The following is a 16,642-nucleotide window of genomic DNA, read 5'->3' as shown; positions in this document are numbered from 1 at the left end:
GGAACAGAAGGTTTGAAAATGCAGGAAGGGCTTGTGACAAGGGTGACCCTGCTGGTGACTCAGCAGGACTTTTCCTACCTCTTCCCCTGCAAGGGAGGACAGGAAATGTCAAGAGAATGTGTTCATACAAACACAGCTATGAGTTATGATTTTAAGCAAAGTCACATGCCCACTGATAGTAAGGCCAGCAAAGTAAACCTGGCAGCAAACCAGTAAAGCATACAAAATAAACTCCTTCTCCACAAGAAGCTGAACACCATAACCCGGCATCCTTCAACACTCTTGGTGCCCAGCATTGAGCTCTACCATTTAGTCAAGTGCAGAGGCTATACCCTAAGTATTTGTCATGTAAGTGTTCCTCTGTTTGACTATAAATAACGTAGATCACATTTGTGGAATGTGATTAATGAACAGGACTCGAAACTTCCACCCACACAGTAGCTGTGGGTAAATAAGAAGTTCTGTCTAATAACACACCCAAGATAGCCTATTCTTGGCAGAGAAAACTCCTACATGTGCTCTATCACTAATAAAATTCTCTGAAGTAATGACATGCAAGAGCAACTGCATAGCACTAGACCCCCAGAGGCCTGTTTAACCCGATATCCCTCTGACAAAATCTGTGTAAGAGCACAAGTATTGGACATGCACACAGTACATGCAATTGTCCCAATTAAGACATAAATATTTACGGTACAGATCTGCTAAGCCAAATGTGGTGCTTTCATGTTCATCAAATGATGATGCATTTTTCTGTACATCTCAGAGATCAGCATCTTCATGTGCTGTTCCAAGTTCACCATCTGATAATTTGCTGAATAACTTAAAAGAATTCAAGGAGACAAAGAGAGGTGACAAAAACCCTTATATCACATTCACTTTCTTCATGTACCCATATTGCCTCTAATTTCACAGGCTTTCACCATCCCTCTTCCCTTCCCCCAATAAATTACATCCCCTTGTGCTTTTTTTCAAGTGCTACTATACTTTCTGAGGCCCAAGGAAGAGGCCCAGAGCTGCACAGCACTTGTCACATCAGCATACCATACATACATGTAGCAACATAACAATCTTTGTTTTGCTCTCTACTACTTCTGTAACAATTCCTACCATTTTATTCTTTTGATTGTCACAGTACAATTTCAGACACCCACCTAACACAAGACCCTGTTCCTAAGGAGAGGAATTTTTCCAGTCACCACATTTAGGTTGGAAAAGATCCTCAAGCTCATCAAATAAAACTGTAAATCTTACACTGTCACATCCACCACTAAACCATGGCCCTAAGCACCGTATCTACATATCTTTTAAATATCTCCAAGGATAGAGACTCAACCACTTCCCTAGGCAGCCTGTTCCAGTGCTTGATAACCCTTTCCATGAAAAAATTTTCTTCATATCCAATCTAAACCTCTCCTGACCAAGCCTTTACTCAAACAGCTTACAGCAAAGCAACTGGTATTCCCATTGTATTTCTAATTATTTAGTTTCATTATTGTTAGGCTCTTCACATCTGCACTTGGTACTCTGCTGCGAGTACAGTAATGGCAGCAGCAAACATTGCCACCTGACTTTTCATATGTCTTCAGATCATTTTTTAGTATTCTGGAGAGCACAAGTTCACTAACCCACATACAGGTGCCTCCACTGTGAAAACAAGTAAGCTTTGCACCTAATTACTCAGTCACAGCAGAATTCACCTTGCCAGTCCATGGCCACCAAGCTCTTCCAAAAGGTTTTGATGAAGAATGTTTCAAAAGAGGGTTTGAAAAGCCAAGCACATTGACTGAATGTCCCAATGCTATGGGGGAACATTCTCATGAATCCATCAAACTCCACTGAACCCAGCAACTCACTCCTAACAAGGTCCTAATAATCAATGTCTAGTTTTCAGCTATTAGGCTAAGCCAGCTGAATTGTCAATCACCAGCTCTGTCTCCTAGCCAAACTAATTTGCAGTTTTGCACACAAAAAAGAAGTAACAAGATAGAATTGACATGGCAATTTCTTTGAAGTTAAAAGCAAAACAACTTCAACTTTCCTTCCAACATATCTAAAAACAAAACAAAACAGTAGTTTGGTTAACCACAAGTATTACAGCCTTCCAATGATAAGGCTAGCTTCAAATCACTGAAAAATAATTACTAAGATGGCTTCTGTTGATTTAAAAGTACATAGTGATTTCCATTTCACTGACTATGCTCATTTTGTTGATGCATTTTATACAAATTAAAAAAAAACCCCACAGTCATTTAAATAACTGTTCTTCAGTGAACAGTTTTCTGCCAACTCATATGAAGGGAAAACCATGACACAGACAGGAGAGCTACAAATTCTGTATTCAGTTTTAGGAGCAGGAGTTTTGTACATCTGCATTTTTCCCCGGGGGGTGGGGAGGAGTTGAGTTTTTGTTGATCTGAACAATATTTATTTCATCTAAACAGTTTTCAAGGGGGAAATACCTGCTAAGAGTTTCATTACTGCAGTGAAGTCTCAAACTAATTACTTAAATGAGAAGGTATGTTGACAATAACTTTTACCAAATAAAGACTTAACAGAAGTAGGCTGAGATGTTACTTGGCTAGCTACAACTGATTTTAATCAAATAACTTGAGTTATCATGTGGTTTTCCCTAATTATTTAGTTTCAGCACTTACCTTTGTTCAAGCTACTCATCCCCAACTTTATAACAGGTTGAATAGCTCATTTAAGAGTTGAACCCTGTGTTTTACCTCTTCACTGATTAAAGGGAGATGAATGTCCCAGGAACATTTAACAAGCCTATCCATTCTACAAACAAACCTCCTCCTCCTAAACCACCTCTTGCTGTGAGAAAAGGTTTAGGGGACAGTCAGATGAAAATAAGGAACTGATGCAGGTGAAGAAAACCAACTACAGCTTTATGGCACAGCTGATCGCAACTCTCCACACCCCCACAATTGCTAGTTGTGAAAGATCCCAGTGACACTGGGTTTTGTTCCTTTACTGTCTTAGAAATCTTACATTATCATTTCTACAATTTTATTTCAAGTTTTTTTCTGCTAGATGTGTCAGCTCTCATCCTCAAGGTAGCAAATGTATCTTGCACTTCTGATCCCCAGTCTTTCTGTACTGATTTCTCCACGTTGTCGTTACCCACTTTTCTAAATATCTCCTCATTCTCTTGGGGATTTTTGTGTAGTCTTGAGCTCTCTCCTTTTTCATCCTGCTTATTCACATAATCAGTAACACTGTCAAGAGCTCCTCTCTCAGGGAGAAACACACAACTCCACATGCATGCGAGAACTGTAATTTAGGTTCTTCAAACAAAGCCAGTGCATGCAGGCAGAGGGATAGGAAAGATCAACACACGTATAAAATTTCACACGAATTTTGAGGAGGGGCAGAGGAAAGACAGTCTTGAATATATCCTTTACCTCTTCAAGAGGAAAGACAGCATCCTTCCTCTTGCCTAGCTTCATCCCTGGTCTCACTCCCTCCTCCCAGGGCTTCCCAATCCTATGGCACATCCAGCAATCCCTCCCTCCTCTCTTTCATGGGGAACTGTGGAAGCCTCTCCCAGCTGTTGAGCTGCTCCATCTAACACTCCTTGTCAGCTGCCTCTCTGCAGTGCATACATCTGATTCCCAGAGCCAGCTCATGCTGTGCAGAGCGGCTAACAGAAGCAGCCGGCAGGCAGCAGTGGAGGGGACTGCTGAGCAGCTGCTTTCCACACAGGCCTGGGACACTGGCTAGGACAGCTGTTTTTATGATTTATTAAACTTATTGTAGCATTGTATCATTCTGACTGCATTCCAACAATTGTCTCCAAATATTTATGGGCAGAGCTACTTGGCATTAATTACTCACTGGTTTAAATAAAAACTAAACCTCTGATATCGTGACCACCCATTTATCTAGTACCAATAAATTAAACCAATAGTTGGAGGCAAGAAATGGCAAATGCAAAGATCCCAAAAGGCACTTTTTCAGTTGAAGCTTAACATACTAGCATGCACTCAAAGCTGCTAAGCTACAGAGGATCAAGATGTTTTACTGTTTTTAGATTTTAATTGAAAAATGACGTGGAAGCAATACATTTTCATCAAAACCTGGCAGATCAGAGATGCAGTAAAATAAATTTTCTATCTTATTCAAGATTTCATTTAAGCCACAGAAGATTTGATTCCAGACTATGATTCACATCTGCTGTCTTCTCTTGCATCAACTGTTGTCCCATTGCTTCTCAGTTGCATTACTTAGTGCTGAAGAAGTTCATCCTGGAAATTTTTTCTCATGTAAAAATTTCAGCTTTAAGTTAAGGCACACAAAACATTCCCTTAGGATTTAAGGAAACCCCTCAGCTCGGCCAAAACAAACACACTGTAACGCAGTATTCTTTCTCCAAGTTGCAAGTACAAAAACTAATAGTTTAAATGATAATTCCCACACATGCTTTTCATTTTCCCCTCAAAGGAAGCAACATACACATACACAAAAAGCAGGTATTCAGCTTGTCTTGTTGCTGTATCACATTTTGGTCTCTTTGTAATGTTATCTTGTAACAAGCTACCCAAACCTCATTTTCCCTTCAGTTTCTGTGCACCAAGAAAGCCACATAACCAGTAACAAATATGGGAGGGGGGGTCAAACAGGTCCAACAGTTTTGAAACCGTGGATCTTATGTATCCCAAAACACATTCACAGTAATTCAAAACATTTTCTGCTCATTGGAAGTAGCTTACCTGAAGGACAGGCACTTTTTGTGGTGTGTTCTGTGGTGACTGATGAAGCTGTGCCCAAGGCTGATGATGAGGATGTGGAGGTGGTGAAGATTGATGATGTATCCCTGGATGAGGCTGCATGGGAGGACAGGTTGGCATCTGCTGTTGAAAAGACTGCTGTTGACTAGGAAGCTGCTGGCTAGATATTAGTCGCTCTTGTATTGCTTGTGGATCCGCAAGGCCAACACCTGGACAACCATTTGGTCTCATGTGCCCACCCATCTCCCGTGGTGTTGAAGACATACCCATAAACGGACGGTTCTGTTGCATGTTTCGGGGGCCCATATTCCTTTGTCCAATTCCCATGGCACCAGGGGGCTGGTGTGACGGCTGAGGATGGGGTATATTTGGATAACTGCCAACTTCCATTGGTATTCCAGCACTACCAGGTCTAACCTGTGGAGGAGGTGTACCTGCTGGATTACTCATTGCTTTCATAGGTGACATGGGAGGTGGAGAGGCATAAGTTCCCTGAGGCTGTGAAGGGTGCATAGTTTGTGTGTTCATTTGGTTAAGTGAGCCACTAGGGTGGATGGGTTGCTGGTGCATTAGTCCTTGACCACTGTTTGATGGAAATCCAACAGCATTTGGGTATCTTGGTACAGACTGATTCATTGGAGTGTTATTTGTAAGGCCTAAATTCTGATTCATCCCTGTATTATTAACTAATCCCTGATTAAGGTTACTGTAAGGATATCGAGAATACTGCCCTGAGTTGTTTATAGTAGGTGAGGGTACCGTCTGGCTCCGAGAACTAAAATTAAGTGTTTGCGGCCTAACAGCACCCTGCTGGGGAGGATTAGGGGAGAATCTGGGACTGTGGGCTACTGATTCTCCGTGGAGAGCAGCGGGGGGATGGTGGTGAAATTGCTGGACTGAGTGACGCAAAGAAGGTGCCATACTGGGATTTTGCTGGGGCACATGAGACAAGTGGCCAGGTCCTGAGGCGGCAATAAAAGGGTTTCCCTGATTGAGGCCTTCTTGGCCTTGAGAAAACTGGTTCAACCTCTGCTGTTGCGGCTGACCGTGCTGCTGCATCGAGAAATCACCACGAGCCATGTAGTTTCCCATCTGCTGCATGTGCTGAGGATGGCCCTGCCCAGGGGGCCCGGAGGGTGCCTGTGGCGGCTGTGTCGGTTGCGGCTGCTGCTGCTGTTGCTGCTGGTACGGTGCTCTGATCTGGTCTGGCACCTGAACTGCCCGTGGCCCCCACATGGAGCCACTGTCTACGAAGGGTTGCCCATGTCTTTCATTCTGCATGCTGGGATAGACTGCCATCTGACCACCAGCACCACTGCCGTGGGGAACCTGAGGAACTGGAGCGTTGTGATACTGTGAATGAGGAGATGCTATACCATTCCCAGGGGCATTGCTTATCATCCTGTTTGGCTGATCCATCAGGTGCATTTTCTGCTGTTCATATTGATTATAGTGATCAAAATGGGTCAACTTGGCTTGATTTTGATTTGCAGGGGGATGATGAAGAGATGACTGTAAAGAAGGGAATCCTTGATCCATGGGCATTTGCTGCCCCATAGGATTTACTGTATTTTCAGGATATCCACATTCTCCAAGACCTTCCAACCCTTCACTGAAAATATTCCCATCTTCTCCAAACAGACTCATCATTCCTGGATCTGCCATCTTTTTTTTTTTCAGCACACAGCTCCACGGAGCTACAACTAGAATGCTAGTCTGTGCTTCACCTCGGCGAGGTGTTTTGTCCTCAAAGCCTTTAATCCTCAACTAATCTCCTTCATGTCATTCCATATTTCCTTAATTCTTTTGGACCACGCAGTGTCAGGCAAAGTCTGGTTACTGCTCCTAGAGAAAGTGGGGGAAGGGGAGAAAGAGAGGAAGATATTGAAATAAATACTATCAGGAAATATAAAGACAACACAATTGACTTTTTTTTTTTTTTTTTAAAGACAATGCTGGCTAGTTTCAGTGCCTGAAATACATCTTAAAAATCTTTTTCACTTTACGGAGGATTCATTAGCTTTATCAGAAGCTTTATTATGAGAGGGAGTTAGGAAGCAAGCAAAACACTAGCCTTAACCTTAAATTAATCCATTTACTACACTTCCTAGTGCTCCTTTCTTGGGTGGAACAGAACAAAAGAACACAACATGCAGCAGCAGCAGCTGCCACAGCAGGTAGGCAGATGTATGAATATAGCCAAGCAGCCCATCTGCCGAACTAAAGCCCTGAAAACGCTCTAGTTACCAACAGCATGTCCTTAACCTTATTCCCTTGAGCTGTGTAATCAGATGAGCAAGCAAAAGCATCAAGTCCTATGACAGACTAAAGTTAGTTATATATGGACCACAGATTTTTCACACACACACAGAGATGACCCTCTAAAACACACCAAACTCAAAGACTGAGCATTTAGGAGGAAAAAAACAATGAAACATATTCTTTGTGAAATCATACGATTTATCTTTATTTAATGAAGTTGTAAACAGAAAATCCTGATGCTTCTTCCCATTTCAGCAAAGTTATAAACTCAATTTGTGTAAGAAAACTAAATTCAAAAGCTTTGTTCTATGATAGAGTAGATTCCTCAATCCATACCCAAATTTCTCTCATGATAATAACAGGAAACACTATCACTGGAGTTCATTATTCATCTTCAGGCAATCATGTTACTAACTGAAACTACAGCACTTTATAAGGCCACAGTTCCGTTATCTTGAAACACTTTCTCTCGAAATAATCTTGAAAACCCACTCAGGAGAATTAGTACTGGCCTGAGAATTTAAATAATAAAATGCTAATCTAACAAGTAACACACTTGGACTTGGGGAAAAAAGTAACACACAGTAACAGAACAGATTCAGAAAAGCTGTCGTTCAGGTTTCCCTCACAGGAAAGATTGCCATGTTCTGATATGTGTCTCATCCTCTTCCTGCAACAGCTTATAAGATCTTTTTTGGATCTGTTTATTATGAGCAAAACTTATCTAATGCTATTTCTTCTTACAAACAGAATTTTAAATGCTATGTTTCAAAATAAACTTTAAGATTATGGTCAAGGAAGCCCATCCACATAGCAAACAACATCATTTTTGCACCTTTGTTGTATATTAGGAGTGACTATACTTGCAGAAATCAACTTGCTCTTAATCAGCAATCAAAGAAAAGAAGATTTACACATTTGTGCGTTCACATCTTACATTTTGTTGTGGAAGAGAGATGTTTTCAGTCACTTTGGATGCAAAATGCCAGGCCAGAATAGTTTAACTGAAGGCAATTTGTCCCAGACAAGTTTTAGGGATAAAATACCAGCCCATTTATTACACTTCTTGTAGCCATTGTCAAGAGGACCTTCTACAGCATGAAGCAGAGGGCAAGAGGAAAAGCACAAGCATTTATCACTCCTCTTAAAATAGCATTTGAATGTCACCTTTAAAACCACACTCTTAAATCTCTTTAGTGTTCGGCTGGGATATTAACACTTGTATTTCTAAATCACTTGGGAGTAAATTCCTATGGGCTGTCTTCATATCTCTAGTATCTATTTCTTTTTATTTCATTTTATTACACAGAAGTCATCTGTAATATTTACCACCTTAATCAGTTTATTAAAGCACTAATAAGGAAGTTCGAACAAGAAGACAAGGAGACTCCTTCATTAAAACGCATCCAGGTAGAGAGATATGAAGACAGCCTATGCAACCTAATCTAGGTGGACCTGCTTCTGCAGGGGAGTTGAACTAGATGATCTCTAAAGGTCTCCTTCCAACCCCTACCATTCTATGATAAAACAAACTTTCGGCGTTAGACTGCTCCAGAGCAGACCACTGTTGTCGAGAAGATCCCTGCAGTGATTAAAGATTGCTCAAGGACTTCTGACACTACCTATGCTGATGCACACGAACATTGGGAAGTGGTAAAGCTGTGTATTGAGAGTCTTCATGTAATGGAACAGTCTCTTTGCCAGGAAATGCTTAAAAAGCATAGTGCATGGACACTGTTACCTCCTGGTCATTGACATAACCAGGGCAATATCAAACTTGAGCCTAGTCAGCTATCTCACCTGTCAGCTAATCTACTTACAGCCACAGAATTATGAATAGGTAAGAATTTTCAATCATTTATCATATAAATCATGCTACTAAAAGAATAATTTTTGAAGACAAGTGTCCTCTACTCCCCCAAAGCACTAATGAAATTTTGCAATAAAAAAACCCAAAAAACAACAAAAAAACCAAACAAAAAATCTACACAGACGAATTCTCTTTGCTATCTGTTCTAGGCAAGCTAACAGAACATCTCCAGGAATAAGGTCACAAGCATCAAGCACGCGTTTGAATCATACTGCTTCGTTTACTGTTTTTCAGCTGACAGAGTTCCAATAAAATTCAGGGCAGAGTCAGCCGCCGATAACAGTCAACATCGGTTAACAGTAATTAAGACCTGCTACGACACTCAGAAAAATCAAATTAAAATAGGGTAAGGGTTTTCTTTAATTAAACACACATTATTTCTGCCCAGATGACTCCATCCCAATTTGCAGGTTTGGGCTAGGGACTATCCCATACAATGAAGGAGAGATGCTATGGAACCTAGCACTCACCTGGCTTTCTGAGCACTTGCTCTTTCAAAAGAGAAGTAACTCCAAGTTGCAGACGCAGTTTGTATGCAAACAAATCCATCATCTAAACTAAGAGTGAAAACACTGTTTGGCACTATTTATTATTTTAGTTCTGCATTTTTATCTGAAGTGTGAATCGATTTCATGTTTGAGCTGTTGATGGTAAAGCTGTTTGGTTGAAACACAGCATGAGAACACATTTGAGAAGATGTCTCTAAATTGTAGCAGTATGTCTTCAAAATTAAGCTTGGCCTAAAGTTTCATGACCACAGGCCTTTACATTCAGTTGTGCTCTTGCCAAACCTTCTTCTGCTTCCCCAAATAAAAGTCACAGCTCTGATGCGATACATGGCTAAGAGCACATGTTGAAGAATAAAAGACAGTAGCAGCTACAGCCTAATCAAAATAAATTAACCAATGTTTTGATAAGAAAACAGTCAATACTGGAATTATCTAATAAGCTCTCAATCTTCTATGCTAATGGGATAGATGTCTTCTAGATAATTAAGAAAGTCATGAGAGTCACAGCCTTATTTTAAGTTGCAATAATGTTAAGTTGCAATAATTCTTCTTTCACTACAGGCAATGTATTTTCTTGGCTTAAATCCTCATTGATGGTCCAAAAAAAAAAAAACCCAAACCCAAAAAACAAACAAACAAAAAACCAACAAAATCACCAACCCAAAAACGCAAACAAAAACCAATAAGCAATAATTCCAGCTAAAATATTGGTTAAGCATCCCTGTTCACTTCCCCATGAAAAGAGACTCTAACAGCAAGACTGATCATCATAAACATAGCTTAAAGTCCTTATTATATAGTTTTAAAATATGAGTTTGTGTATGTTCCTGTTATCCTGTAACAGACATTCATGAAGCAGTAACCATTTTCCGGGTACAAATCAGAGAATATCTGAATCCTTAGAAAGGCAGGCTGCTGAATAAAAGTATGAATGTATGAAGAAACCGTGAACTTAAAAAAAAAAAAATCCTACACAAACTATAGATTCTACTATAAAATTAAATAGCTTTTCTGTTCCTGAACACAAAAGACTGCACCAACAAGACTGAATGCAATAGTCAATGAATAAATTCCCTTAAGACTGCCTAGACAACTTATTTCTGCTCAAAGCAATGGTATGATCCCAACTATCAGGACACAGTCAATTGCTTAACAACCCTGTTGTCCCAACAAAGCTTACATTTACTTCAGTCTGCAACATTCCAGTCCTGAACAGGTAAATCTCAAATTCAAGTAGTAGTTAACCATTGCTCAACTTAATACTTCAGAGCTACATGGACTCAGTAGCCTCGGGCAGCTTCCCACTCATGAGTGGAACTAAACTGGCTGCTGCATACTCATAACCCAATGTAGGGCTGCAAACACTAAAACCTGAACTTCATTAATCCTGCTCCCACAGCAGCAGATCCAGGCAGTCAAGACCAGGAAGCAGCAAAGATGCACATGCCCTCCAGAACGCCATCCTCACATTCTGCAGCTCAGAACTTTTAGTAAATCAACAGGTTCCTCAATTTAGCTATCGATCCTTCTACACAAGAAATTTAGCAGCATATTTTGAAGGCCATGCAGCAAGTAAACTGAATAAACAGAACATGAGAAAGCAGCTAATACAGGCTGCTTCAAGCTTTGAAGTGAGATGTGTCATGCAGAGTTGGTATTTTTACAACTATCAATTGATATCTCAGACAAAACTCCGAGAGTCAGAATTTCTATTTGACAGAGACAAACAAAACAGCTACTCTTGTAATGGAACTATGTACAACACAATACAATAAACACTGCAAATACCATGCTATTTTGAAGAACTACACTAAAAAGACCTCTCATGCTAAAAACCAGAGCCATTCCAAAGGTCATCTGAGACAGGAGCCTCAAAATGTAGGATTAAACATTAGGCTACTAAATCTGCATTTAAACACTGTGTATTTATAAACTGCTTTTCAAAACTGCTAAGCTCCTGCTTGCTGTTAGGGGGCAGGGAAGTAGACGACATAAATGACAGAAATTAGTCACATTTATTAACAAAGTTGGAGGAAAACACTCACCAAAAACTTAATACATGTAACACCCTGGTAGCATAGGAAAAGTCATGCCAAGACATTCAAGCTGGGGAAGATGGCTGACGAGACTTCTACCTTTCAGCTCGTTTACCTACTGAGCAAACTGTGCTGCTGATGCCAGGACAGTTATGCAAGTGTCTGACTGCGTTCATGGGAAGCACGTCTAGTCTCCCGTGTGTTTAATTGCTGCCACAGACGACTATTCTGCATACAGATTCCCCAAAACAGAAAAAAAGATCTGTAAAATGATTGCAACATGACTCCTGACGAACTTTCAAGGAAACCTGGTTATCTGAATGCCTGAAGACACTATTTTTTCTCTTCATATAGAATGTTCTCCTAGTATACACTTCACAGAGTACAGCTGTGTTAAAAATTAAGTCTATATAGTTCATATCACATCAAAGGATGTCAAGAATCCTGTTGCCCCCCCCAACCTGGGAATGGGAGATAGGACTTGCAAGGATGAAAAGAATGACCTCACGCACCACAGGAATATTCTCCCTTCAGCGGGAAGAGTTGGCAAATACAGTATAAGAGTTTCTGAAAAGTTTAATTTCCCATCTAAGTACGATTTAGTTATTTACAGAAACACATCCTTACAGAAATTTGCAGTGGCAGTCAATATCTCTTGCTAAACTAAGAGCTGGGAGAGTGAGGGGAGGGATGGATAAAAACCTCACATGCCTTTCCTCAAAAGCCAGGTTTTTACTATGAATACTATTCAATAACATCTTTTGGGCAAGAAATCCATGAAATTCAAGTTTCCCATAGTACAGTTAAGCAGAAGCCAGATTGCGTTTTATTTCCTTAATGCATGATGTACTTTGGCAAAGAACAGGCTTTTTACGGAGGCAACTGAGGGCACAACAGCCCTCGAATATTTGGCAGCTTGTTGCTGTCAAGCAGCTGACGCAGGAATGACCAGCCAGAGTTCAGCCTGTGCCACACATTTGGAAACAATATCCTACGTCATTCAAGTTCACAAGAGCCCTGATACCAGACCACAACAGCATCACACGGGAGTACTCTCATGCAAACCTACCAAGCCTCGTTGTTACATCACATGCTCGCATTGTCAACTGCATTCACCACACCAGTTGGGCTGCAAACTCTTTTCCTAACATGGGGCACTGTTAATTTTAAGTTAACACCTATAGCATTTAGTAAGAAGCTTCAGTATGTCTTTTCTTTCCAGTTGAGAATAAAAACGTTTATAGCCACCTATTATAAGTATATACTTGGAGGTTTAGTGAAGTAAGCAGATGAATTTTTTAAAAAGGAATTTTTTACACTTAAGTATATTATAAACATGAAGTGAGAGGAGAAGCAACAAGCCTAAGTCAGAAACACTTTGTTCTAGTGTCTAGTGCCTGGAATTTTTAAGAGGCCTTTTTTGGTCATACGACCATCCTTCTCTCCCAACATGAATTTAAAATACAGATGTAAGGAAGAGGAGGAGGAAATTTATCTAAAAATAGCCCTAGATAAGTAAAAGAAACAATTGCAGCCACAAAAATATTTCAGGAATACTCTTTAAAATATTTGGTAGTGGCATCATCTGTCAAATAACTACAAAGGAGAACAGTAACGTGTCGAACGCAACCCTAAAACGAGGTTTCAACGTGAGGAGTGTGGTCCACAGAGCCGATATAATTTTCGGTGTCGGCGGGCCGGAGCCTTCCACCAGCGCTCACCCGGTGCCAGCTGCCGCCCTGATCCGCGGCTGTGCGACGGCCAGGCAAACAAAAAGCCTAGGCAGGGCCAGGGGGGAGGTGGTGTCAGGGAGAAAGAAGACTTATATTGTTGCCATCAGTCACCAAGAAATCTCCCAGCAATTACATTCTCTTATATAGCTGACACTAAACCGGCCCGGGGATTCAAGAGGTGGGGCCAGAGGCGACCCGCTGAGGGGCTGAAAAAACACCCCGAGCAACTGATTACTCTTGTTAAGGGCCGTGCTTTTTGTGCACCTACTGCAGTTGTCACTGATTAACCAACTGATCTGGCAATTTCCTACATTCTTTTGCATTTAAAAAGGATCTGAGAGGCCGAGAGTCATCCCCTTTCATATTCCAAGGGGAGTGGGAGGCTGCGGCCCGTCCGGCAGGCTGTGGCGCGGAGGGGCGCGGAGAGGCCCCCGCCCCAGCAGGCCCCTCTCCCGGCTCCTCTGCCACCCTCCTCCCCCAGCCTAGGCCTGCCAGGCCTGCAGCTGAAAATAATTTATCTCTTCGCTCTGCCGGGCTCCCGGCATATGCGATTGGGACGGAAACGTATCCATCATGAATAAACTTGAGTACAAAGACAGCCTGAGTGTCACAGGATACAAAAGGGCAGAGGTCGCCGCAGCGAGCGGGAGGGCTTGCGCAGGGCCGGGCTGGGCGTGCCATAGCCGCCTCATGCAACCTCCACGCCGCAGCCTCAGGCTCGCGGCCTTTTCAGTTTGTTATGTCGCCTGAAGTAAACAAAGCCCCGCGCGGCCCAAGTCGCAAAAAACCCACGTTGTAAACAACAAAACAAATGGGAGAGGTGATGAAGCTTTAAAGTAAAATGTGGCCTTTTCTCTTCCCTTTGCTGAAAGCAGTTCCCAGCGTTTGCCCCCAGAAAGCTGGGAGTTGTAAAAATTCATGAGGTGGATACAAATGTTTCTGTGGGTTCTTCAACATGCGATTTTCACCAAAATGTATTTTTTTAATCACTGGCAGGTTTTAAGACTTAATCATATCCCAAAAGGCTATTTCCAGCTATAGAATTCTGAACACTTTAAAGTAGCCAGACCCTGCATTTTACTTTACCTGTTGGAAGGCAAATGCGACCATGTTTCACTCATAGTTTATGAAGTCTGAAAAACCACTTGATGAAATTACAGTCTACCAATACCACACATGGTATATTTGTCCACATATATTCTATAATCATTTCAATTTATGACTTGTACTTAAGAGTCATTTTCCTGTACATGTGTTCTTCATAAATACTGGTAGATCGCAGTCTGCGCTTGTACAGGAACCACATATCCACACTCATTTCTGTGAAGATATATACACCTTATACATCCAAAGTGAAAAGCCAGAGTTTTCACAGAACTAAACATATTTCAGGACGGTGGAACAAAATAGTAGTTCTCCCTTATGGTCTTTACATGTGGCAAGATGAATTATCCTACATCTGAACTTAAACCCTCACTCAGCTGCCAACACTGATGATAATTTTTCACAGTACATTTAAGCATACAGTCTTGAACCTTTCAGCAATGAAAAAAAAAAAATCTACCTATTGCATTGGGAAAGGATTACAAATTATATTTAATAAAAATATAACATCGATGTTTTATAAAGTATTTCAAATGAAATCACATGTGATCTATTAAATTTTACAAATCTTAGCTTTCAGACAGGAAAAAAAAAGACAGTAGGCCATTTAAAAGAAGTGTTCAATTATTTCCATAACCCGAAGTCCAGCATTAAAAGAAAAATAAATAAAATAAAAGGGTTGGAGAAAGCAGAGCGTGGAGAAAGACAGTGTACTTCAGGACACAATGCAGTAGATGGAGTGAACAGATTTCAGGAACCTTCATTTACTGCCTGGACCATTTTGTAGGTCAAATAACATCCCACAGCATACGAAGGATAACCAAGTTACAGGAGAGACACCAGAAAGACCTTCCACAACTACTCCTTATTGGACTACTTACTGGAGGTTTTTGTTTGTTTAAACAAAATTAAGATACGTTCATTAAACACCTTTTTTTTTTTTTTTTTTCCCCTCTTCAGAAGGACATGCCTAAAAAGGTGGTTTATTCTTGTCCTGTGGACTTGTACCAAGCTGTTCTCTGCAATGGAGAATGCCAAGAGAAAAAGAGTTTGAAGCTCTTAAATGCTCTCAGGGTGTAACACTAAGATATATTTAAGAGTAAACAAACTGTGATACTCAAGTTCGCTTAAACTTTGGAATGTAGGCACCCTTTACTCCATTATAAATTGTAATGGAGACTGTCAGATGACTGGAACCTCATCACACATCATGTGCAGTGTGGCTTTTCTTTCTAGGCAGTGTTGAGCTATAATGCTTTTTCATCTATAAGGAAAGGCATGAGAGATTCAGAAGGAAGGGAACCAAATTTTCTTGTGCAAAACTTTAATGGCTCTCCAGTTTCTTCTTCACAAAGAAGAAATCTAACTGGGGTGGTTCTAAGTGTGTCGCTTAATTGATATGCATGTCTAAAATTACTCTAATGTAGTTACATTCAAACAAACAAAGCATTTCAGGAAAAAAATGTCATCTAAAATTTTAGAACTAGGCAATCTCACTTATCAAGATTTTTGGAGAACTTGAAAGTAGCTTACAAGTCAAAGATAACTGCTGACCGGTTCTCAAAGCCGTAGTCTTTCAAGCTACCACAAGCAGTAGAAACAGCTGACATTGATCTACTACAAAAATATTTTATGCCCAATGGTAAATTTCTTGAAGTATCTTCAGTTCTCCACAAGTTTTTCCGAGATAGATGATCATAGATGATGAACATACAAAAGCAGTGCAGCATTCATAGATAAGATGTGAAAGGAAATTTTTACTAATCTGAAAAACTTTGAAACTGGTTCTATTTCATGTTAAGTAGCTCTCCTTCTCTCGAATAGCAGGGCTAAACCTAATTTTATAGTAGAACGCACTATCTTCACTATTCCTAATGATTCACATTCCATTTAAATTTACCTTTCAAGCATACCAATTTTGCTGCAGCATCTACAGATGAGTAAAAGTTTCCAAGTCCTTTTAAACAAGCAAACAAAGAAACAAACCAAAAAGATGCATCCCCACAGAGCCCTCTTATAAGTAAAACCAAAAATTTGTTTCTACTCACTAGAAACCTGTGAGGTTAAAATTTACTGTAGAGGGGTTTTGTTTTCTTTTCCTACTTCAAAAAAATCCCAAACAAATTAAAGGAGGGGGCAGGCTGACTAAAGATTACAGTACTATTTTACAAGTGTGAGAAATAGGAAGGTTCATTTTACAAGAATCATAGAATAGTTTGGGTTGGAAGGGACCTGTAAAGATCACATGGAGTTTGAAAGAGTTTGTATTGCAAACTTAGTTGGACTAGAAATGTCTTTATTTTGTGTTTGTAAATACCTGAGAGAGTTAAAAGGCTGACCTATAAAATGGCTAAAAAAAACCCCAAAAGGCCAAGCAAAATCCCTT

At 40.5% G+C, this 16,642-nt stretch overlaps 1 protein-coding gene across 5 annotated transcripts in view; it reads right to left on the bottom strand.

The window, feature by feature from the left end:
* Positions 1–16,642, bottom strand: part of CHD7 (chromodomain helicase DNA binding protein 7) — a 130,973-nt gene that overhangs the window by 82,479 nt on the left and 31,852 nt on the right. For all 5 annotated transcript variants that reach the window (XM_061994727.1, XM_061994731.1, XM_061994730.1 and 2 more), the window contains one exon: positions 4,725–6,587. In XM_061994727.1, coding sequence (XP_061850711.1) covers positions 4,725–6,407 — 1,683 coding nt within the window. In that variant the 5' untranslated portion in view covers positions 6,408–6,587. The remainder of the gene's footprint in view (positions 1–4,724; positions 6,588–16,642) is intronic.

This window comes from Colius striatus, chromosome 4 (assembly GCF_028858725.1).
Source record: "Colius striatus isolate bColStr4 chromosome 4, bColStr4.1.hap1, whole genome shotgun sequence".
In the NCBI taxonomy this organism is placed as follows: Eukaryota; Metazoa; Chordata; class Aves; order Coliiformes; family Coliidae; genus Colius; species Colius striatus.
The sequence above is the reverse complement of the archived record's forward strand: the minus strand, read 5'-3'. Positions and strand labels throughout refer to the sequence as shown.